At 36.9% G+C, this 25,275-nt stretch overlaps 1 protein-coding gene across 1 annotated transcript; it reads left to right on the forward strand.

Moving 5' to 3' along the window:
• Nucleotides 1-1,648: 1,648 nt before the first annotated feature.
• Nucleotides 1,649-2,565, forward strand: LOC109156519 (protein FAR1-RELATED SEQUENCE 5-like). The gene is made up of 2 exons (XM_019304371.1): nt 1,649-2,454; nt 2,553-2,565. The coding sequence occupies exons 1-2, from the start codon at nt 1,649-1,651 to the stop codon at nt 2,563-2,565; spliced, it is 819 nt and encodes a 272-aa protein (XP_019159916.1).
• The last annotated feature ends 22,710 nt before the right edge of the window (nt 2,566-25,275 follow it).

Consider the following 25,275-nt stretch of genomic DNA (forward strand, 5'->3'; position numbering starts at 1 on the left):
GAGACAAAGGTAAGGAAAAGGTAAGTGAGGCAGTGAGGCCTCAACATGATAGAGAATTGATTTGTTATAGATGTAATGGGAGAGGCCGCATAGCTCGTGATTACCCTATCAAGAGGGTAGTTAAGATAACAACAGAATCTGAAAAATTTACTTCTTGTCTTGAATATAAATCTGAGGAAGAGGTTTGTAACCATTTTGAAACCCCCAATGAACATGTTGAGGGGGAACCGTTTATACCTTTAAAATCTGATTCTAAATATGCTGATAGTGAGTCTAGTCATACTGTTGTTGTTAAGGAGGTTTTAAATGTCAATCCTTTAAAAGAAGATGAGTTTCAAAGAGAAAATATATTTTTTGCTAAAGGTTCAGTTAAAGGGAATGATTGTACTGTGGTAATAGATTCTGGAAGTTGCGCAAATGTGGTTAGTACAGCTATGGTTAAATTTGTTCAGCTACCTTTGTTTGATTACCCAACTCCTTATCGTTTTCAATGGTTAACTCATGCAGGAGAAGCTAGAATAACTCATGTTTGATTGGAACGACTTGTGTCAAGCATCCCAAGAAAAAGTTCCATGAGCGTAATAAAACAGAAAGTGAGCTCGCTAATTTGTCTTTCATTGAAGATTTGGATTCGAGGACGAATCCTTTTCAAGAAGGGGAGAATAATAAGAACCAGTTCACATGGAATCCAATAAACGTATATATTGGGCTCATCACAAGGCCCATAACTACATCCTTAAAGAATCATTGGTGGAAGAAACAAGAAGGCCCAATAATAATTCCATTCGATAGAGGAAAGTATTATAGTGGTCCATTTCAAGTGATATCATGGATCGAAGACAATGCTTACAAGATTCGAGGTCGAATCATTTTCAAGAAGGGGAGGATGATGCGGCCCAACATAATGAAGATCCATCAAGAGTAACAATTGGGCTAATCACAAGGCCCCAAGTCCAAATGATGCGGCCCAACATAATGAAGATCCATTAAGAGTACAAATTGGGCCAATCACAAGATCCAAGGCCCAAATCAGCTTTATTATTTGTTGTCATCATTATTTTAAATTGTTTGGAATTAGAGAGAAAACACTAGTTAGTATTTAGAAAGGATTCCTTAAACCCCTTTCTAAATAGGACTCTATTTACTTATTTTCTAGATTAGGTTTAGGACTCTTTTTCCTATTGTATTTAGGATGCTGCCCCTATACCTATAAATAGGGCACAGCAATATCAGTTTCGGAGAGGCTTTAATTCAATAAAATTCTTAAGTTTTTCTTTACACTTGTGTAAGAAACCTTATGGCTAATTGTAGACTCAATTAGTGGGTAGTCGTGGACTCGACTAGCAAATTGATTCGTGGACTCGAATCAATCTTCCTTTCTTCAACCTTAGATTTAGGTTCGTGGACTCATTCTTGAATCGAAGGAAACTAGATCCGACTCTAGTTGATTGAAGATTGCATCATCGAGGTACTTGAAGCTACAATGGGATTCTTCCAAGTCTTTGAGGATTCGAGACAAAGGGTTTCTCGTGAGGTTTAAGGTATTTTGATCCATCTCTATCTTTGCATTGAGAGCATCTTGGGACAATATTCCATCTTTATTTGAACCTTGGACTAGGTTCATATCATCGATTTACATGAGAATGGGATGTGGATTGTTTCGAAGCATGAGAAGTTGCATAATCATGAATTGGTTCCACCAAGCAAGAGTTACCTTCTAAGGTCACATAGGATGGTGTCTAGTAATCATATATCATATCTTACTGATTTGAAGAGCAGTGGTGTGTCTGTTGCAGATGGTGTAAGATTCCTTAAAACACAATCAAGGGGATCACCACTTGTTGGGTTTACATGTAGGGATGCATATAACTCTCTATGTACCGATGCATTGAACAGATTGGATGGTACCGATTCAAACACATTGATTGAAATATTCAAACGGAGGCAGTCAAGTGAAAGGGATTTTTACTTTGATTTTGAGGTGGATTTGGAGTCAAGGTTGTGTTGTTTTTTTTGGAGGGATGGACGGATGAGGAGAGACAATGATTTGTTCGGGGACTTGTTAGTTCACGATACAACATATCGTACTAACAAATATGACATGATTTGTGGACCTTTTGTTGGCATGAATAACCATTGCATGAATGTTATGTTTGGATGCGGTTTTTTGATGAATGAGAAGATTGAGTCATTTGTATGGTTGTTTAAGACATTTTTGAGATCTATGGATTACAAAAGTCCACAAAGCATAATGACTGATCAATGTGCTGCTATGGCTGCTGCAATTGTTCAAGTTTTTCCAAGTTCACGACATCGGCTATGTATATGGCATATTGGCGAGAACTCAAAGAAGCACATTAAAGGGTTAAGAAATCAAAAAGATTTCCTAGATATATTCAATTGCTTGTTGAAGCATACGGATACAGAGGCAGAGTTTGAATTTTACTGGACAAGGTACGTGTCTGATGTATGCTTCGTTATTATTTTTTTTATTATTATTAGTTTATATATGGATTATCATTGAATGAATATTTGTAGATTATATTATACAGAATACAGAATTAATTTTTTGGATCAAGTTTATGTGTATCTGTTTGATAGTTTATGTGTATTCATGTATAAGATTATGTACATTAGTCTGTTCTGTATGTTATATCCTGACATGCTTGTAGGTTTACTTTAATATATCTATGGCATGTTATTTCAGGATGGTTACAACATATAAATGTCACAATAATCATTGGATTGAAAAGTTGTATGGGTGTAGAGAAAAATGGTGTCCTGCTTTTAATAAAGATTATTTTTCGGGTGTGATTTTATCTTCTCAAAGGAGTGAGACCACCAATCACTCTATTTCTAGAAGGTTGTCCAAGACATCTGGTTTGTGTGATTTTTATAACTCATTTGTTGGGGTCGTATCAGAGTGGAGAAGTAGAGAGAATGGGGAAGATGTTCGGTGTTCACAAGGTGTACCCACAATGGTGATGGATAATGTTAAGATTCTGTTGCATGCTAGGGAAATTTATACAATTGAGATATACTATTTGTTTGAAGAACAATTTTTGAAAGGTGGATCATGCTATCAAGAGTGTGTGGTGTTGGAAGATGGTGTGTATAAGTATCATGTCTGGAGGCCGGATGTTGATATTATTAGGCATGAAGTGATCTTTAACAGTAGACAAATGGACATTGTATGTAGTTGCAAGTTGTTTACTGAATTGGGGATTTTGTGTTGTCATTGTTTACGCATTCTAAATGTGCATTGTGTTTCTGAAGTCCCCGAGAAGTATATTTTGAAGAGGTGGACTAAAAAAGTTGTTGAAGTTGATAATGTTGATATAATGTCTAGAGTTGATAGTGGTAATGGTGCATCTTCTGTTTGGTTATTAGAAATCATTAGGAAATTTCAGAGGCTTGCTGTTTATAGTCAGGAAAATATCGAAGGACGAAAGATTTGTGAAGAAGCAATTGCAGATGCAAAGAGAAGACTTGAAGCTGAATGTGGTGGCAGTTTATTTGAAGATTGTGACATAGGATCGACAAGTGGTGTTATAAAGGATCCATCTACTAGGCGGATGAAAGGGTTGCGGAATAGGAGGGTGAGCAGCGTTATTTCAAAGAAATATAACAAAGCAAGGGGACGGAAGCATCTTGCAAATATGGTTGCTTCCAAAATAAAATCTGCTGTTCAATCTCAAGTTGAGGGTGATATTTTAAATATTGCAGGCGATGGATATCTTGTGCACCCAAGTTCCGGAGGTTCTAGTTTTTGTCACGTTAGCACAATGTCAAGCATGGAGGATAATTAAAGCACATGTTAGTGTTAATCATCGTAGTTATATGTATCACGTATAGAATGATGTTAAATCACATAACTCAGCAGTAATAAAATAGACTTTTATTATGATATGTGCTATTTTAAAAGTTTATGTGTATTCATTATATACTTTATGTGTATTCATTATATACTTTATGTGTATTACTTTATATGATTATGTACATTTTTATTTGTGTTAATTACTTTTATATATTTATGTACATTTCTTTTTTAGATTTGCAGTTATCAGTATAGGGAAATGAAATGCTTGGTCATATGTGTATTATGTACATGTTTACATTCAGTAGGATGTTTGATTGTATATATTAGCAGAAACAAAATATTTGTTAGACTTTTTTTAGTAGTATGTGCACTATTTGAAAGTTTATGTGTATTCATTATATGGGTTATGTGTATTACTTCATATGATTATGTACATTTTTTGATAGTTCATAGTTTGTGTAGTATATGCATTGATTATGCAAAAAACCATATTGGGGAATATGAAGAATATAGAATACAAGTAAACATTAGATTGGATTACCAAAAGGAGCATATACAAATTTCTGATAATTGTTTATCAACTGAAACTTCCAGAAATTGAACCAAAAATACAAGTAACCCTGAGTTTGGATTAGCAGAACTGATTTTTACAGATTGTGGTTAGTAGTTTCACTTCTATTTCTTGTAGTTGTCCCTTGCTGATTGCATGACTGTTTCCATGTATTCGTTTTTCTTCCACATGATGATGTTTACTGCATATTTTGCTCTAAGCGATGTAATGAAAGCAGCCTATAGTAAACAAAAAATACATGTTAAAATTAGAAGAAACAAGAGATAACATGTGTAATGTAAAACAAAGTTGATTATTACTTATATCACTATCACCCCCTATGAAACCAGTTTCCCACTTGTCTACCGCAGTCCCTTTGTAAGTTTCCATGTGGCGCATGCAATACACACCACAATCTGTTGTGTTCTCTTCATCTTGCCATGGCATGTGAATGCACTCAGCTTCGATATTCTTCACTTTCCTTGCAAGGGAGTTTTTCTTCATTTGGAGGTATTTGTAGAAAGCTGTTTTCTGCACATTATAGTAATTGCAGTGTTTAATTAATTTAAGTAATGTAAATATTAAAGTATAGGGTATAGATATTAAATAGGAGTATTAGTTTATCCTACCAACTTAGCCGGGCAGTTCTCATATCTGTTCGTATTTGGTATTCTCTTGGGCATTAGCTTGTTATCAATGATCTGAAGTTTTGACTTGGGGATGTTAAAGCACATTAAGTAGTAGTGATTGTGCCTCAAGATTGTAAAGAAAACCTGAAATGAATAATTAAAAGGTATTTAACAAACTGTGTCAAATACAGACATAAATTCAATAATCTTAGAATTCATATATATATATATATATATATATATATATATATATATATATATATATATATATATTTTACTTACAAGACTTGCATCTGTTATATCAATTGCAGTCCCCCTCAACTGGTAGTCAATATTTACACAGAAGTCACCAATATCCATATTCCTTGCTTTTATTTCAACATTTTCAAGCGTCGTCTGTAAAGAAGAGGTTGTGTGTCATATAGTACATTGTTTTAAAAAATGCTTTAGTTCTAGATGTGTACTTACGTAAGCAGCATCCGAGAAGAAGATCCTTTTCGGTTGATCAATTGATCTTTCCATATCAAGCACCGTCAATCTGTGTGCCCAGATTTGCAGGATATTTGTAGCTAGTTGTCCACTTGCCAATGTTGCAATGTCCTCCCTCGTTGCAAACAGATCATGGGCAGAAAACAACATTTCACTGGAAACAAACAAAACAAGTTCAAATTACAAAATAAACATTTCACAATTTAAAGTAATATACTGTTTCCCACATTCTAAATGTATAATGTACATAATGTCATGAAGTAATACACATAACATATAACCAGGATACACCAATGTACATAATATCATGAATGAATACACATAACATATAACATGAATACACATAACATATATCAGGAATACACATAATGTGGTATATCAACTGAGAACACCAATGTACATAATATTATGAATGAATACACATAACAAATATCATGAATACACATAATGTGGTATATCAACTGAAAGCATCGGTTATAACAAGTTATAAATGAAATACATACTAAGAAGGGTACTCAGTTTCATCTGATGGCAGGAACGCATAGTCCGAAATCAGTTTTTCCCTGGCGGAAAAATTCTTGATCTTTGAAATGTTGCTTGTCCAGTATGGGGATCGACAAGCCAGAGGGAGGTTCTTGAACTTTCGCTGTGGCCTTTTCCGGACATTGACATCTTCAACATCATCTTCAGATTCAGCAATGATGCTTTGTAGAGACAGAAAAGTAATTAAAAACATGTTTTAACATGTTAAGCAGTAGGCATAACAACATGATTAAATAATTAATAAGGATAAACGCACATAAGGATACTGTTAAGTGATAAGTGAGTTTTACCTATCAAATTCAATTTGTTCTGGAGTTTTCTGGGGTGAACCATCAGCTATGTCATCAACGAGCTTCTCCAAGAGTGTTGCAATTGGGGTAACTGCTGCTGCTGCTGTATTTCCTTCGATTGTTTGTGGTGGTGGTGTGGTGGGTGATGCTGATAGAGTTGCTGCTCGGGGTTCAGATGTGGGTTCGGGTGGAGGTGGTGTTGTTTCAGGTGGAGTTGCATTTCTTGGGGCCTCTTCGGGAGTAGCATCACGGGCAGTTGGCGTCAGGAGATTAAAAGTTGGTGCAGGTATGTCAGCAGTTGTCATGGTCTTCAATGTTGCCAGGAATGCCGCTTCAAGTTCAGCAACCGCATCCAAGAAACTGGGTTGGTTGTAGATATCATCATCTCACAGTAAGTTTTCCGGTGGGGTTGGATTCGGGCTTGGGGTGAGGTTGGCAGTGGCGGATAAGTTGCTGAACACATTTTTTATAATCTCAACAACAGAGGTGTTCGCCCCAACACCTGCCATGACCTCACCGAACTCCATAATGCTCGTGGTCATCTTTTTCAATGCGGTGGTAACCTTTTCAACTTCTTGACCTTGTGGCAGTTCACGGGGCGGTGGCAGTTGAGGAGGTGGTGGCTGATGTGCATCTGGGATATATTCAACAACTTTGCCCTTTCCAAAGCCGCCTATGTCTCTTTCAACCTTGGCCCTTGCTCTCAAATCACTTGAAGTCCATGAAGTGATGGTGGGAATTCTCTTTCAGACTATTTCTCCTCTAACCTGCACTTTGTCTAGGTATGCCAGCTTCAAATAGAGAAACAAAACAAAAAGAAAAAAAAAGAAGAAGATAAACCATTCAAAATCAGTATCAGTTAATGTTTAGGTTGGCAGAGTAGGATACACATAAAGTTATTAAAAGATGTACATAATTATAGTCTACAATGTACATAATGTATATCATGAATACACATAAGGTTATAGGTGAATATACAGAGTGCATACCATCAGGAAAGTTGCAGGACCAGTGAAGGCTGCATCACGTTTGCCTCTCCATGTTGTGGTGGTGTCAACAAGAGATCGTATCGTGTAAGCACACCAGTTGAAGTCTTGGATCTTGCTGACATCTTGCAGTGAATACAGGAGCCTGTAGTTGCAGAACATGTTCTTGAAGCCTCTTATCAATGTGGAAACAACATAGATTATGAAGTCACGTTTGAACATGTCGCCATGATCACGCCTCTCAATAATGCCATTCAGCATCTGGCTTGTAGTTGGTGTGCCTGTCTTCACTCCCCACCGCTGTCTCCAAAGTGCAACCAAGCGAGTGAACTGTGGGTCCTTGCTTGTTACTTCAGCCTCCACAATAGTCTGTTGGCCTCTGGGGATGCCAAGTGTTTTCTGTACATCATCATCTCCTAGAAGGAGCTCTTCCTCTTCCAGATGTATGGAGCATCTACCAACATCAAAGCGCTCTAGAAGGTATCTCAGAAGTTCACAATCACACAAGGACAGTGTTGCATTTAAAAGGGATCCAGATCCCATATCTCGAACAGCTTGGTGCTGTTCTGGGCTCAGACTACTGACGAGTGCACAGAGCTGCTTTGGGGAGGTCCGTACAGATAAATAATCATTGTTTCTTGGTTTTCTCCTCTTCTGTTTTTCATTATTTCTTATGCTCTTTGGGGCTTTGGCAGGTTCAGCAGCTGCACTGGCATGGGTTTTCTTTTGTTTTTTGGCAGCAGGCTGTTTGGGGGGCATCACCGGCATCTGTACTGGTTTCAACATTTGGTGTTTCAGAACATGTTTCAGCACCCTTTGACGAAGCAGCGGTATTTTTCTTTCGTTTACCCTCTCTGGCAATTTCTAATAGTGTAGGATCAGACGTGGTTGTAGGTGTTGATGTAGGTGCAACATTCCTTTTTCTGGGAGATCTCCGGGGATTAGTGGGTGTAAGGGTTGACATATCTGTAACAACACAATACACATAAATACAAATCTAAGGAATACGTAACACTAATATTAACACCAAACAGGCAGTAGATTGGGAATTGAGAATTTTACAGGGGTGCAAATATACAATGTACATAATCTTATGAATGAATACACATAATATATAACTAGGATACACATAATGTTGAATATAAGAAAAATGGTTATCTATGATGAGGTATAGGAACTGAGAACATTAATGTACTTAATATTATATCAGAATAAACACAAGTATAAGTAATATGTAACCCTAGTTGACATAATAACATAATACACATAATAACAGTTCTAAGTATTAGGTAACACTAATATTAACACTAGGCAGACAATATACTGGGATTGAGAAGTTTGCAGGGATGCAAATGTGTAATGTACATAATGCTATGAAGAAATACACAATATATAACCAAGATACACATAATTTTGGAATACAAGAATAATGACTATTTATGATGAGGTATTGATGCAGCCCAACATAATGAAGATCCATTAAGATTACAAATTGGGCCAATCACAAGATCCGAGGCCCAAATCAGCTTTATTATTTGTGGTCATCATTTGTTTAAAATTGTTTAGAATTAAAGAGAAAACACTAGTTGTATTTAGAAAGGATTCCTTAAATCCTTTTCTAAATAAAACTCTATTTACTTGTTTTCTAGATTAGGTTTAGGACTCTTTTTCCCATTGTATTTAGATTACAATGCTGCCCTATACCTATAAATAGGGCACATCCATATCAGTTTTGGGGAGGCTTTAATTCAATAAAATTCTTAAGTTTTTCTTTACACTTGTGTAAGAAACCTTATGGCTAATTGTGGACTCAATTAGTGGCTAGTCGTGGACTCGACTAGCAAATTGATTCGTGGACTCGAATCAATCTTACTTTCTTCAACCTTAGATTTAGGTTCGTGGACTCGTTCTTTAATCGAAGGAAACTAGATCCGACTCTAGTTGATTGAAGATTGCAACATCGAGGTACTTGAAGCTACATGGGATTCTTCCAAGTCTTTGAGGATTCGAGACAAAGGGTTTCTCGTGAGGTTTAAGGTATTTTAATCCATCTCTATCTTCACATTGAGAGCATTGTTGGGACAATATTCCATCTTTATTTGAGCCTTGGACTAGGTTCATATCACTATACCTATAAATAGGGCACATCCATATCAGTTTTGAGGAGGCTTCAATTCAATAAAATTCTTAAGTTTTTCATTACACTTGTGTAAGAAACCTTATGGCTAATTGTGGACTCAATTAGTGGCTAGTCGTGGACTCGACTAGCAAATTGATTCGTGGACTCGAATCAATCTTACTTTCTTCAACCTTAGATTTAGGTTCGTGGACTCGTTCTTGAATCGAAGGAAACTAGATTCGAGACAAAGGGTTTCTCGTGAGATTTAAGGTATTTTGATCCATCTCTATCTTTGCATTGAGAGTAATCTTGGGGCAATACTCCATCTTATTTGAATCTTGGACTAGGTTCATATCAATTTGGTATTCAGAGCCTAGGTTTATCTCATTATCATTAGAAATTTGGTTTCTTTGGTTCCCTAGGTTTATCTCGTTCTTATCTTACATACTACTTTTATTCGTGTCTTATTCATTAAAAACCCCCAAAAAATTTTCCTTTGCATTCTTGATTGTGTTCATAAATCTTGATACATGTTGTCCAGTTTCTTGAAAAACAATCCCGAAAAAGTTTTCCTTTTTTACCATCCAATATCAACGAGACCTCACACCTCCTAAGCACCATATTATCACACATTCTGTCAGGAAAACAACCCCATATCACCCTTACCTATATCCAAAGCTCATTTACGCGCAATCACGTCGCAATCACACCCTATCCAGATTTCCGCGTTCTGTGACCAGTTTCAAAGAATGACCTATATCTCGAGATCCACCGGTTAGTTTTATCTGACATTTTGATATGTTTTAGATCTCTTCTGGGGCGTTCTATTGATATATTATTCACTTTCTAATTCCTTACGGACATTGAGATATTGATCTTCGAAGTAAGGGCAGCGTTTCTGTTTTTCTGGGTGATTCTTGAAATTCTTGGTTCTGTTTTGAAGGGGTTGTGTGGATCCTCTTGGTCCGAAATTTTTTTTGATATTTACAGTAGTTATTTGGAGGTTACTTATCAAAAAAAATCAAAAAAAAAAGTCAAGAAAGTTGAAAAAAAAAAAAAAAGCAAAACAAAAAAGAGAAAGCTATAAAGAAGAAGAATAAGGTTGGGGAAAGAATTTGGCTGGTAGGAGAATTTTGGAGGGACAAGGAAGGGGAAAAGTATAAGGTTGGAAGGAGTTCTTAATAGATTCCTAATTGGTTGTGGTACACGTGAACCTCTTTTATATTCTATTTGTCTCTATCTTTTGATATTGGTCTTGCATATCTTCCTGCCATACTTCCTTCTTTGGTTTCCTTTTTTTCTTTCAAATCTTGCTTAGTTTCTTTGCTTGTATTGTCCTTTTTCTTTGCTTCTTGCTCTCAATTTTATTACCTACCTCGCGATACACCTTACTCTCAAAGGCTTGTGAAGTTTTCCAAGGTACGTTTCCTTCAACTTTGAGGTTGAATCCATACCAACTTGAGTTCCGGACTAGAATTTTCCTTTTTGGAAAAAGGCTTGTGAGAGTATCTGCCACCTTGAGCGATACACGAGTGGAGTGTGTATTTGTAATAGTGTGTAGTGCACCCCCAGAGCCATATAATCCACCTCTTACCTGCGAGCTGAGAATAGTGAGGGAGCGAGCCAACTTTTTGGCTTCACTAACGTGATTACTCACACATCTTCTTGTTTTTTTTTTTTAGATATTTTGTTTCCTATACAGATGGCTGATCAAGTTCCAAACTTTCCCCAGACATTAGAACAAAAGATAGACAGGTTACTCAAACGAATGAATAATTTGGAGCAACGCTCACAGCAAGTGCAACCACCACACAATGATGAGCGACACCTGCCACCAGTAGGAAGAGTGGATCCTATATGTCAAAGGATCCAGCAGCGTAATGCGGAGTTGGGAAACATTAAACATGAAATTCCTAACTTCACCGGTGAGAAAGGACCCACCGAATACATAGAATGGGAGAATGCTGTTGAAACTCTTTTTTATTTAAAGCAATATTCTGATCTTACAAAAATTAGGATAGTTGCAACATCTTTTAAGGGGTATGCATTATCTTGGTGGCGAAAAAGAAATATAGAAAGAGTTGCTAATTTTATTCCCTATGAATCTTGGGTTCAAGTGAGGGAAGATATGCGCCTAACTTTTCGTCCTAAATCTTTTTTCTATGATCTTGAAAGAAAATTGCAGGGAACGGTGCAAGGAAAAAAGTCAGTTGATGAGTACTACCAAACTACAAATATTTTGCTTAAACAGGGAGACATACATGAAGAAGAGACAAAAACTGTTGCTCGTTTCGTACATGGATTGAACTTAGAAATTCGATGTGGAATGAGTATTCAGAGATATGACACCCTTTATGATGCCTTGTATGCTGCACGTGAATCTGAGGCAAAAATCAAAGAGATGAAATTGTACAAGTCCAACAATGGTGCATCAAGATGGAACAACACAAGTTCCACCCCTAAAAGGCGTGATGAACATCCCCCTCCAAGAGATGATTCACAAGAAAAAGGTAAGGAAAAGGTAAGTGAGGCAGTGAGGCCTCAACATGATAGAGAATTGATTTGTTATAGATGTAATGGGAGAGGCCACATAACTCGTGATTGCCCTAACAAAAGGGTAGTTAAGATAACAAAACAATCTGAAAATTTTGCTTCTTGTCTTGAATATAAGTCTAAGGATGAGGTATGTGACCATTTTGAAACTCTCAATGAACATGTTGAGGGAGAACCATTCATACCTTTAGATTCTGATTCTAAATATGTTGCTAGTGAGGCTAGTCATACTGTTGTTGTTAAGGAGGTTTTGAATGTTCACCCTTTAAAAGAAGATGAGTCTCAAAGAGAAAATATATTTTGTACTAAAGGGTCAATTAAAGAGAATGCTTGTGCTATGGTAATAGATTCTAGAAGTTGCACAAATGTGGCTAGTGCAGCTATGGTTAAATTTCCCCAGTTACCTTTGCTTAATCATCCAAATCCTTATTGTTTGCAATGGTTAACTGATGTAGGAGAAGCTAGAGTAACCAAACAGGATCTTATTCCTTTATCTATTAACAGTTAGTCTGATGAAATCTTGTGTGATAATATCCCAATGCAGGCTGCTCATATCTTGTTAGGTAGACCATTGCAATTTGACAGAAAAATAAGTTCTGATGGAATGAGGAACACTTATATGTTTCACATGAATGGAGTTACATATTTCTTGTCTCGTTTGTATCCTAAACAAGTAGAAGAAATTCAATTGACATTGATGCAAGCTCTCAAACCAGCCTCAAAGAATGAAGAAATCATAGAGAGAAAAGTGGAACCTCCATGTTTGGAATTGCAATCACCACTCCAATCCTCTAACTCAGTTTGTAGCCAAACAAAGGGACCACAATCAGTGATACAGTGGAAAGGACCAGCCCAAGGTGTCAAAGTGCAACATCTCTTGGTAACTAAAAAGGATAGTATGCAAGAGAAAGGAAGGGGAGTCACTTTATACTCACTTTTATTCCAAAAGCATACATTATTATTCTCTAGATTTCTTTGCCATGTTTCTATTAATGACGTACTTGCTAGATGTGTTAGAAATTTGTTTGCCTCCATACATCCAAGATTCCTTAATTTTGATTTTACTAAAACTTTGTTTGATAGAGATAAGGAATCACTGGAAAGTTATAAGGCACATTTGAAAACTTCTTATGTGAAACACTACTTGCTCAAGGGGTTTTGGTTCAAAGTCAATGAGATTTACACTTTTTGCTTTGTTTTGGGCAATGGTTTAATTGTTGATTCACATAAAGGACACTTTGGTTTTCCAAAGAGTGATGATGTTTTGCATGGATATTTTCATTGGCCAAAGAAGAAAAAAGATGTAGAATCTTATGTTCATAATTGTGCTACTTACCACCACAATACATCTAAAACATTACTTGATATTTCCATGGATTTTGTGTTTGGTTTAGCCTTAAGCTCTAGAAGGAAAGATGTTGTGCTTGTTGAAAATTCAAAAAAGATGGCTAAATTTAATATGTCTCGTTTTGCTGATCTATTACTATCCAAAATGTTTAAATTCCATGATGTGTCATTAGACTTAATTGCCTTACTTGTTGATTGTAGGATGATGATTGGAGCGACTCGTGTCAAGCACCCCAAGAAAAAGTTCCATGAGCGTGATAAAACAGAAAGTGAGCTTGCTACTTTGTCATTCATTGAAGATTTGGATTCGAGGACGAATCCTTTTCAAGAATGGGAGAATAATAGGAACCAGCACACATGGAATCCAATAAGGGTCTATAGTGGGCTCATCACAAGGCCAAAAAGTACATCCTTAAAGCATCATTGGTGGAAAAATCAAGGAATTCCAATAATAATTCCATTCGATAGAGGAAAGTATTATAGTGGCCCGTTTCAAGTGATGTCACGGATCGAAGACAATGTTTATAAGATTCGAGGTCGAATCATTTTTCAAGAAGGGGAGGATGATGCGGCCCAACATAATGAAGATCCATTAAGATTACAAATTGGGCCAATCACAAGATCCGAGGCCCAAATCAGCTTTATTATTTGTGGTCATCATTTATTTTAAATTGTTTAGAATTAAAGAGAAAACACTAGTTGTATTTAGAAAGGATTCCTTAAATCCTTTTCTAAATAAAACTCTATTTACTTGTTTTCTAGATTAGGTTTAGGAGTCTTTTTCCCATTGTATTTAGATTACAATGCTGCCCTATACCTATAAATAGGGCACATCCATATCAGTTTTGAGGAGGCTTCAATTCAATAAAATTCTTAAGTTTTTCTTTACACTTGTGTAAGAAACCTTATGGCTAATTGTGGACTCAATTAGTGGCTAGTCGTGGACTCGACTAGCAAATTGATTCGTGGACTCGAATCAATCTTACTTTCTTCAACCTTAGATTTAGGTTCGTGGACTCGTTCTTGAACCGAAGGAAACTAGATCCGACTCTAGTTGATTGAAGATTGCAACATCGAGGTACTTGAAGCTACATGGGATTCTTCCAAGTCTTTGAGGATTCGAGACAAAGGGTTTCTCGTGAGATTTAAGGTATTTTGATCCATCTCTATCTTTGCATTGAGAGTAATCTTGGGGCAATACTCCATCTTATTTGAATCTTGGACTAGGTTCATATCAGGTATAGCAATTGAGAACACCAATGTACATAATATAATGAATGAATACACATAACATATACCATGAATACACATAACATATATCAGGAATACACATAATGTTGAGTATAAAAATAGCAGTTATCAATGATAAGGCATAGGACATGAAAACAGTAATGTACATAATCTTATACCAGAATATACACAAGTCCAAGTAATATGTAACCCTAGGTACCGTTGCTGTATTAACACAATGAATTGAAGTAATAGCATGAATGTTTGGAATGAGAAGTAATAGTAGTTATGCTTACTTGTATCTTTGCGATGTTGTATGCCCTTTTGCAGATGAATGTGGTGAAGTATTTGCGGTTTTTGGCATAGTTCGCGGAAAAACTGTGATCGTTTTTGAAATTGCAGGGAGTGGTAATGGAAAGACTTCGTGAAGAAGAAAGGTTTGATATATATATATATATATATATATATGGAATTTGTTGATGTAGGGGCTGGATTTGGGATTATTTTTGTGTTTTTGTATAAGGATATTTCCGCCACACCTTGGTCTTAGGTGATAAGGAATGGATGGCACCACAAGATTGGTATTATCTTGATAAGCCTAAAAGAACATCTCTCAACACACAAGAGAGAAAACAAAATGCCTTAGCATTTCTTTCATTCAACTTCATTCATCTATATCTCTAAAATTCTGGTTGTGTTTAGCCTTTATATAGGCTAATACATAACTTTCAAATGGAAAACAAAGAGTTAAGAGTCTCCTAATATTAAATTTTAACATAAATGCATTTTAAATAACTAAAATAACTACATGACTTCATTTCAATGATGAATATGTTCAATGAGCCTTCTAGGACCTTCTTCTTCATAATTTTTGGACCAACATAATGATCTTTTAAATTGTTGTCGTCATGACCTCATCATTCCCTCACTCTTTGAGATGATTCGTCCTCGAATCACACTTTCCTCGATCAAATGGAAATGAGTAATTATCCGACCAAATACTTTAATACCTTCACCAAGGAGAGGGAGTGATCTTGCGCTTTGTAGATCATGGCACAACAATACCATTCTTTCCAACTGATTTTCAACCCTAGAATCACATCCATTAACCTGCAAAGAACTTAAATCAAAGGTTATGGAGTTCTCAAAATCTTCTCCCTCATTCTTTTTCTCACAAAGTTTATAAGACAATTCTTCTTCTTCATCTTCAGTTTTTTTCTCAATCTCTCCTTCTTTTTCACTCAAATATTCCTCATCTTTGTTTTCACATATTTTTTCACACATGTTTACATCCTCATTCATTTCTTTTGAGCCCTCCACGTATGACAAGGAAAAAGGTATCGAATTCTCGACATCTTTTTGCTGCAATTTCTCTTCAATTTGTTTGGCATGGAATAGTAAAGTAAACAAGCACTTGCACCGATGAGGAAGCAACCGTGCAATTTCTTTTCTAATACCATACACAAATCTATTCTTGGTAATAACAGCGAGTTCAATCACGCCATCACGGATCATCAAATCTCTTAACTTATTGTAGAATTCTTCCACACTAAGAGATCCTTGTTGAAGTGTATTTAACTCAAAAGACTCCATGGATGATATGAAGCAATGAACTTTAAACTAGAAAACACAAGGAATGGCAACACAAATCTGGACAGACTTTAAGAGTGACTTTGATGAATTTTCTGGAATTTTATGGATGATATTTTGACCAAATTTTTTTATGGTTAGCAAGAACTATGGGTTGTATTCAACCATAAAAATTTTAAGGGCAAAAGGGTATGTGGAAGTATTTCTCCCAAAATTTTCTTTTGGACTGGACAGGAAGAAAAAATTATGGGTAGAATCTTACGGTTGTGTTGACTTTAGATAATTTTCTGTGTTTCTAGGAGTATGATTTTAACAAAAAACTTTCATCAAACATTAGAGTAATAGGTTGGATACTTCCAGAAAAAATTTCAACACAATTGGATATGTGGAAGTATTTTTTTGGAATTTTTCTTTCTGAAGACGCAGGCTGAAAATTTTCTGCAGAAACAAGAAACAAGAATTGATTGGTAGAGTGTTAACCTTTTTTGTGTGAGGAATGAACCCAAAGCTCTGATACCAAACTGATACGGATCTTCCGGGGATGGACTCGTGAGTCGATTTACCAAAGAGTCCTTTGATTGCCCGATCTTTTCCTCACCAAAACAGCAGGAACAACAATTACGGTTTGAGGGTGTTGGAGATGGAATTGGTTGATGTAGGGGCTGGATTTGGGATTATTTTTGTGTTTTTGTATAAGGATATTTCCGCCACACCTTGGTCTTAGGTGATAAGGAATGGATGGCACCACAAGATTGGTATTATCTTGATAAGCCTAAAAGAACATCTCTCAACACACAAGAGAGAAAACAAAATGCCTTAGCATTTCTTTCATTCAACTTCATTCATCTATATCTCTAAAATTCTGGTTGTGTTTAGCCTTTATATAGGCTAATACATAACTTTCAAATGGAAAACAAAGAGTTAAGAGTCTCCTAATATTAAATTTTAACATAAATGCATTTTAAATAACTAAAATAACTACATGACTTCATTTCAATGATGAATATGTTCAATGAGCCTTCTAGGACCTTCTTCTTCATAATTTTTGGACCAACATAATGATCTTTTAAATTGTTGTCGTCATGACCTCATCATTCCCTCACTCTTTGAGATGATTCGTCCTCGAATCACACTTTCCTCGATCAAATGGAAATGAGTAATTATCCGACCAAATGACTTTAATACCTTCACCAAGGAGAGGGAGTGATCTCGCGCTTTGTAGATCATGGCACAACAATACCATTCCTTCCAACTGATTTTCAACCCTAGAATCACATCCATTAACCTGCAAAGAACTTAAATCAAAGGTTATGGAGTTCTCAAAATCTTCTCCCTCATTCTTTTTCTCTCAAAGTTTATAAGACAATTCTTCTTCCTCATCTTCAGTTTTTTTCTCAATCTCTCCTTCTTTTTCACTCAAATATTCCTCATCTTTGTTTTCACATATTTTTTCACACATGTTTACATCCTCATTCATTTCTTTTGAGCCCTCCACGTATGACAAGGAAAAAGGTATCGAATTCTCGACATCTTTTTGCTGCAATTTCTCTTCAATTTGTTTGGCATGGAATAGTAAAGTAAACAAGCACTTGCACCGATGAGGAAGCAACCGTGCAATTTCTTTTCTAATACCATACACAAATCTATTCTTGGTAATAACAGCGAGTTCAATCACGCCATCACGGATCATCAAATCTCTTAACTTATTGTAGAATTCTTCCACACTAAGAGATCCTTGTTGAAGTGTATTTAACTCAAAAGACTCCATGGATGATATGAAGCAATGAACTTTAAACTAGAAAACACAAGGAATGGCAACACAAATCTGGACAGACTTTAAGAGTGACTTTGATGAATTTTCTGGAATTTTATGGATGATATTTTGACCAAATTTTTTTATGGTTAGCAAGAACTATGGGTTGTATTCAACCATAAAAATTTTAAGGGCAAAAGGGTATGTGGAAGTATTTCTCCCAAAATTTTCTTTTGGACTGGACAGGAAGAAAAAATTCTGGGTAGAATCTTACGGTTGTGTTGACTTTAGATAATTTTCTGTGTTTCTAGGAGTATGATTTTAACAAAAAACTTTCATCAAACATTAGAGTAATAGGTTGGATACTTCCAGAAAAAATTTCAACACAATTGGATATGTGGAAGTATTTTTTTGGAATTTTTCTTTCTGAAGGCGCAGGCTGAAAATTTTCTGCAGAAACAAGAAACAAGAATTGATTGGTAGAGTGTTAAACTTTTTTGTGTGAGGAATGAACCCAAAGCTCTGATACCAAACTGAGGAATGAGGTCATGACGACAACAATTTAAAAGATCATTATGTTGGTCCAAAAATTATGAAGAAGAAGGTCCTAGAAGGCTCATTGAACTCATCATTGAAATGAAGTCATGTAGTTATTTTAGTTATTTAAAATGCATTTATGTTAAAATTTAATATTAGGAGACTCTTAACTCTTTGTTTTCCATTTGAAAGTTATGTATTAGCCTATATAAAGGCTAAACACAACCAGAATTTTAGAGATATAGATGAATGAAGTTGAATGAAAGAAATGCTAAGGCATTTTGTTTTCTCTCTTGTGTGTTGAGAGATGTTCTTTTAGGCTTATCAAGATAATACCAATCTTGTGGTGCCATCCATTCCTTATCACCTAAGACCAAGGTGTGGCGGAAATATCCTTATACAAAAACACAAAAATAATCCCAAATCCAGCCCCTACATCAACCAATTCCATCTCCAACACCCTCAAACCGTTATTGTTGTTCCTGCTGTTTTGGTGAGGAAAAGATCGGGCAATCAAAGGACTCTTTGGTAAATCGACTCACGAGTCCATCCCCGGAAGATCCGTATCACGGTGTGTTAATGCAAGTGATAAGTTGGCAGCCTGCATCAAGTTAGCCCAAGAGCTAGGGAGAAGGACATCCTGCTCGTGTTTGGGAGCTGGCAGTAGTAGCCTTTGTCTGGAAATGCCGAATAAAGTTCAAGCGGATGCCGAGATCTAGTTGTGCAGTGTGAGAACCTTGCATCCTTGGGTTGGAGAAATCAGCGGTGATCTCTTGAAGACGCGATCCTTGTTCTTTGTTCCCGGGTAATCTAGCGTTAGTGTTCTCTTGGTGTTAGTTTTCGTTGTAGCTTGTTCCTTAGCTAAGACGTCCAGGTCTGGGTAGTCCGGTGGCTAGTGATGGGTAGAGAGTTGAGTATAAGGTAGAATTAGTCTCCCCTTCTGGTAAATCTTCTATCTATCGCCTTATCTTTCTTTCTTGACTTACCTTTGTGAACCCTCAGCCTATTTCTAAACCTATCAGTCTTATCACCGTAAATTGAAACCTTGATTTCTTTAACTTTAGTTATTTGGTGGACACCTTTGTTCATTGCTTTCTCCTGTCACACCTTTATTCATTGCTATTCCTTTTGGTAACCCGTCGTGCCCAAGCTTCGGGGACGAAGCTTCTTGTTAGGGGGAGAGGATGTGACACCTCGTAAATCTAAATGCTAATTGGGATTAATTAAGGAATTAATCCTAGCCTTCCTTGGTAATTTCTTCCTAAAATCCTAAAATTTCATAGTCGAAGGACTAGAAATTGACTAGTCTTCTTGGTGTACCTTGTGCCTTGTGTGTTGTACCTCAATCCCTTATTCATCCAAACCTTAGTAAGGGTAACTTGGTCTTTTCACTAATGAGAGGTGCTCATGTTGCCCTAGCAATACCTCTTGTCTTCATTCCATGCTAGCCAAAGTTCTAAAAACTCTCCAACCTCTCTCGAAAAAAATCCTAGCTTGCTCTTCAAGCCAAAAACGGAACTTCCAAGCTTTGCATAGTCTTCCACCAAGATTCCAACTTTCCAACACTACAAGGCTAGGAATGGTAAGATCTATCCTTCCCTACCTTATCCTTACAAGATTCCTCCATCTTTTCTCTAAATCTTTCTTCTACCTTGTGGGTTTTGGGAGTTTGTATAAGATCTAGTGGTGGGTGAAGTGCTAGGTTGATCTAGAGGAGCTTTGGTCTTGCTTTAAGGTTGAAGAAGGTGTTCTTGGCATGTTTTGGACTTGAATTTGAGTTGGAGATGAAAAATCCGCGAAGTGTGGCTTTGTGGTACAGGTGGTACCCGCGGGCGGAACGGCGGGTAGGAGGCCCACCCGCCGCCCACCCGCGGGGTACGTGTGGTAAAGGAACCTGTACCCGCGGGAAGTGACGCGTACACGGGTTGCTTCTCACAACAAGTGCACACCCAAGGAATCACTCCAGAACCTTTCGTGTCCTATAACGGATCTTACCTTGTAGACTCTTGGATTTGAGATCCCGAACTCTACAATTGCCTCGCCAAACTTCCAATGATCTTCTCAATCCTCGGATGATTAAACAAGGCTAAGAACTAGACTTAGGAATCTAGCACTTGAGATAAGAAATAAGAACACACTTAACTATGTAATATAAGTAGTAGTTCTATTCTTTTTGGGATTTTCGGGTATGTGTATGAATGTAAAGAACAAGATAGTCGGATATGCCTTCTCGGCTTGTAAACTAGCTTCTCACTAGCTTACTTAGATTGAATGCATCTCACAAACAACCTAAACACTCAATGCAATTCTCATGCAAAGAAAAAGAGAGAAATTCTCATTTCATTCCAAATATTACAAGCTGATTTGAACCCAATGGTGATGGGGTTTTTATAGGGAAAAATCAGGGATTGCAAAAATATAAAATATTCTAGGTTTCTTTCCTTAACTATGAAGTAAATAATTAAAAATTACAAGTTGCAAAATAAACCTCCCCTCCCCCCTTTTTGCGTATGAAATCAGAATTTTGTAGGCTGAAATTTCTTCCACAACTTGCTATCTTTCACATGGGTTTGTCATAAGCATTTAATGCTTTGTCTCCTTGAGTAAGCTAGTTGCTTGAGGTGCTTGATTGAGCTACTTGGTTGATGACAAGCAAGGAGGTGAGTGAGCAGCTAGGTAGTGTGAAGTTGCACAAACAAGTAGGTGAATCACTAAGCAAGTAGGTGATTCATCAAGCTAGTAGGTGAAGCACACTCCTTAAGCTAGTAGCTCTCTTCAAAAGTCTTGATGTAAAGGCAATTGAATGTAATTGTTTCTCCAGATTGATCTCCTTCTTCATAAATAGCTGTTATACTCCAATTTGCTTGCACAAAAGTGTTAAAAGCCTCTTGAATCTTTTTTTACTTGGATCTTGTTGTCGGGCCACTAGAGACTTTGATGGGATCATTTGCTTGTTGTCTTTGGGTCTCATCATCCTCCCCCTCTTGAAAAAGATTCGTCCCCGAATCTAAAAATTCAAATGGAGATAAATCAGCAACATTGAAGGTAGAAGAAACATTATGCTCACCTCGAAGATCTAATTTGTATGCATTGTCATTGATTCTTTCAAGCACTTGGAAGGGTCCATCTCCTCGAGGCATCAACTTGGACTTGCGCTGGTTTGGAAACCTATTTTTGTTGTAGTGTATCCAAACCCAATCTCCAGTTTTAAAAATTGTAGCCTTGCATCCTTTGTTGGCCTTTTGAGCATATTGCTCATTTTTCTTTTTAATTTGAGCTCGAACCTTGGAGTGAAAGTCACGAATCCCTTGAGCTCTCTTAGCAGCATCCACACATTCCCTATCATTCACATGTAAGGGAATCAAATCTAAGGGAGTTAATGGATTAAAACCATAAGCAACCTCAAATGGTGACATGTTTGTAGTAGAATGTATAGCTCGGTTATAAGCAAACTCCACATATGGTAAGCTTTCTTCCCATGACTTGAGGTTCTTTTTAATGACTACCCTTAGAAGTTGTGTTAGGGTTCTATTCACAACTTTGGTTTGGGCATCTGTCTGTGGATGACAAGCAGTAGAGTACAGAAGTTTTGTACCAAGCTTTCCCCAAAATATTCGCCAAAAATGGCTTAGAAACTTGGAATCGCGATCAGATACGATGGTACGTGGAATCCCATGTAAACGCACTACCTCCTTGAAGAATAAATCTGCAATATGAGAGACATCGTTAGTTTTGTGACAACCAATAAAATGAGCCATTTTACTAAATCGATCAACAACAACATAGATTGAGTCATGGCCCCTTCTGCTTCTAGGTAACCCTACTATAAAATCCATAGATAAATCAGTCCATGGTTCCTTCAGAACAGGTAATGGTGTGTATAACCCTTGAGGCAGAGATCGTGATTTAGCTTGTTTGCAAGTAACACATTTGCTAACAAACATTTCCACATCCCTTCTCAGCTTGGGCCAAAAGAAGTGTTCATCTAGGATTACATAAGTTTTAGTCACACCAAAGTGACCCATTAATCCACCACTATGTGCATCCTTAATGAACATTTCCCTTAAAGAACAATTTGGCACACACAATCTGTTTTCTTTGAACAAATATCCATCAAGTAGATAGTATTTGCCAATTGGAGTTGTAGAGCATGCTGTGTATTTTTCTGCAAAATCAACATCATTACTATACAATCCTTTGAGAAATTCAAAACCAAGTAATTTGGCTTGTAATGATGAAAGTAAAACATACCTTCGAGATAGAGCATCAGCCACTTGGTTTTCCTTACCTTTCTTATACTTGATAACATAGGGGAATGCTTCAATAAACTCAAGCCATTTTGCATGTCGCTTGTTTAACTTACCTTGTCCCCTAAGGTGTTTGAGTGCCTCATGGTCGGAGTGTATAACAAACTCTTTAAACCACAAATAATTCTCCCAAGTTTCAAGAGTTCTTACAAGTGCATATAACTCCTTGTCATAAGTAGAGTAATTAAGTGTAGGACCACTTAATTTCTCACTAAAGTAGGCAATAGGATGCCCTTCTTGCATAAGAACGGCTCCAATACCTATCCCAGATGCATCACACTCAATTTCAAAAGTTTTATCAAAGTTAGGTAATGCAAGTACCTGAGCAGAGCACAATTTTTCCTTAAGACTTTGAAAGGCTTGCTCTTGTTTAGGACCCCATTCAAATTTAACATCCTTTTTTACAAGTTCATTCAACGGGGCTGCAATCGAACTAAAGTCCTTAACAAATCTCCGATAGAAACTGGCAAGGCCATGGAAGCTACGAGATCTATAACATATAAAAATTTCAGATAAAACTAACCAGTGGATCTCTAGATATAGGTCATTCTTTGAAACTGGTCACAGAACGCGGAAATCTGGACAGGGTATGATTGCGACGTGATTGCACGTAAATGCGCTTTGGATATAGGTAAGGGTGAGATGGGGTTGTTTTCTTAACAAAATATTTGGTAATATGGTTCTTGGGAGGTGTAAGGTCTCGTTGATATAGGACAGGAAAAAGGGAAAACTCTATCGGGATTGTTTTTCAAGAAACTGGAGAACATGTATCAAGATTCAAGAAAACAATCAAGAATGCAAAGGAATTTTTTTTTAGGGTTTTTTAATGAATAAGACACGAAAAAAAAGTAGTATGTAAGATAAGAATGAGATAAACCTAGGATCTGAATACAAAATTGATATGAACCTAGTCCAACGTTCAAATAAAGATGGAATATTATCCCAAGATTACTCTCAATGCAAAGATAGAGATGGATCAAAATACCTTAAACCTTATAAGAACCCCTTTGTCTCGAATCATCAAAGACTTGGAAGAATCCCATTGTAGCTTCAAGTACCTCGATGATGCAATCTTCAATCAACTAGAGTCGGATCTAGTTTCCTTCGATTCAAGAACGAGTCCACGAACCTAAATCTAAGGTTGAAGAAAGTAAGATTGATTCAAGTCCACGAATCAATTTGCTAGTCGAGTCCACGACTAGCCACTAATTGAGTCCACAATTAGCCATAATGTGTCTTACACAAGTGTACAGAAAAACTTAAGAATTTTATTGAATTAAAGCCTTCTTAAAACTGATATGATGTGCCCTATTTATAGGTATAGGGCAGCATTGTAATCCTAAATACAATGGGAAAAAGAGTACTAAACCTAATCTAGAAAGCAAGTAAATATAGTCCTATTTAGAAAGGGATTTAAGGAATCCTTTTCTAAATACAAAAAGAGTCATAAACCTAATCTAGAAAGCAAGTAAATATAGTGCTATTTAGAAAGGGATTTAAGGAATCCTTTATAAATGCAAACTAGTGTTTTCTCTTTAATTCCAATCAATTTAAAATAATGATGACCACAAATAATAAAGCTGATTTGGGCCTTGGATCTTGTGATTGGCCAAATTTGTACTCTTAATGGATCTTCATTATGTTGGGCCGCATCATCCGCCACTTCTTGAAAAATGATTCGACCTCGAATCTTCTAAACATTGTCTTCGATCTGTGTCATCACTTCAAACGGGCCACTTATAATAGTTTCCTCTATTGAATGGAATTTTTATTGGACTTTCTTGTTTCTTCCACCATTGATGCTTTAAGGATGTATGGGCCTTGTGATGAGCCCACTATTTACCCTTACTGGATTCCATATGTACTGGTTCCTATTACGAGATTGGCGAGCCACGTCTGGGTTCCGTTCGGGGGTGGTCGGTTGTTGTTATTAAGGATGGCGTTGCTTAATGTCTGGGTGACCTGAGTCAACTGTTGTAGGTTCTGGGTTAACGAATCTTGGGTAGGAGGCTCGGGGGTTCTCGACTGGTTCCTCTGCGCCATTCCGGTGTTTACAAGATCAGTACCGATCGTAATGGTATAGTTAGGGGTTCGCATCCTTACCTTGATGCTATAATTATGGGGAACTCTTAAGCTAAGCACAGAATAGAGTAAGGAGAAGTTAAGCAGACAATGATAGATAAACTCACAACCTCACCGCACGTCCTAAGATTCTTAAGTCCTAAGTATTTAAACACCTAGAGTTAAAGTTGCTGATCTTTCATCCTTTAATTCTGATCCTGAAGATTCGTGGACGAATCCTCCTGAGGAGGGGGGAAATGTTGAGGGCAACGATGATGGCCAAATTAGGGATCCCCTACATGTTTTAGATGCTCCTACAACGCGGGCTAGAGCTAGGAGGTTGCAAGATTCTGTGAGTGCGCTCATACAAGCCAATTTTGAAGTTGGACATTCGGATGGGTATGATGGTCGTGTGATCAATTTAATTGGTGTCCAACTTAATTAAAATGTGACACCCCGTAATCCAAAATC

The sequence above is a fragment of the Ipomoea nil genome, unplaced genomic scaffold (assembly GCF_001879475.1).
Source record: "Ipomoea nil cultivar Tokyo-kokei standard unplaced genomic scaffold, Asagao_1.1 scaffold2735, whole genome shotgun sequence".
In the NCBI taxonomy this organism is placed as follows: domain Eukaryota; kingdom Viridiplantae; phylum Streptophyta; class Magnoliopsida; order Solanales; family Convolvulaceae; genus Ipomoea; species Ipomoea nil.

Excerpts from the sequence above, each read along its gene's own strand:
- LOC109156519 (XM_019304371.1), top strand. The coding sequence starts at position 1,649 with ATGTGGATTGTTTCGAAGCATGAGAAGTTGCATAATCATGAATTGGTT.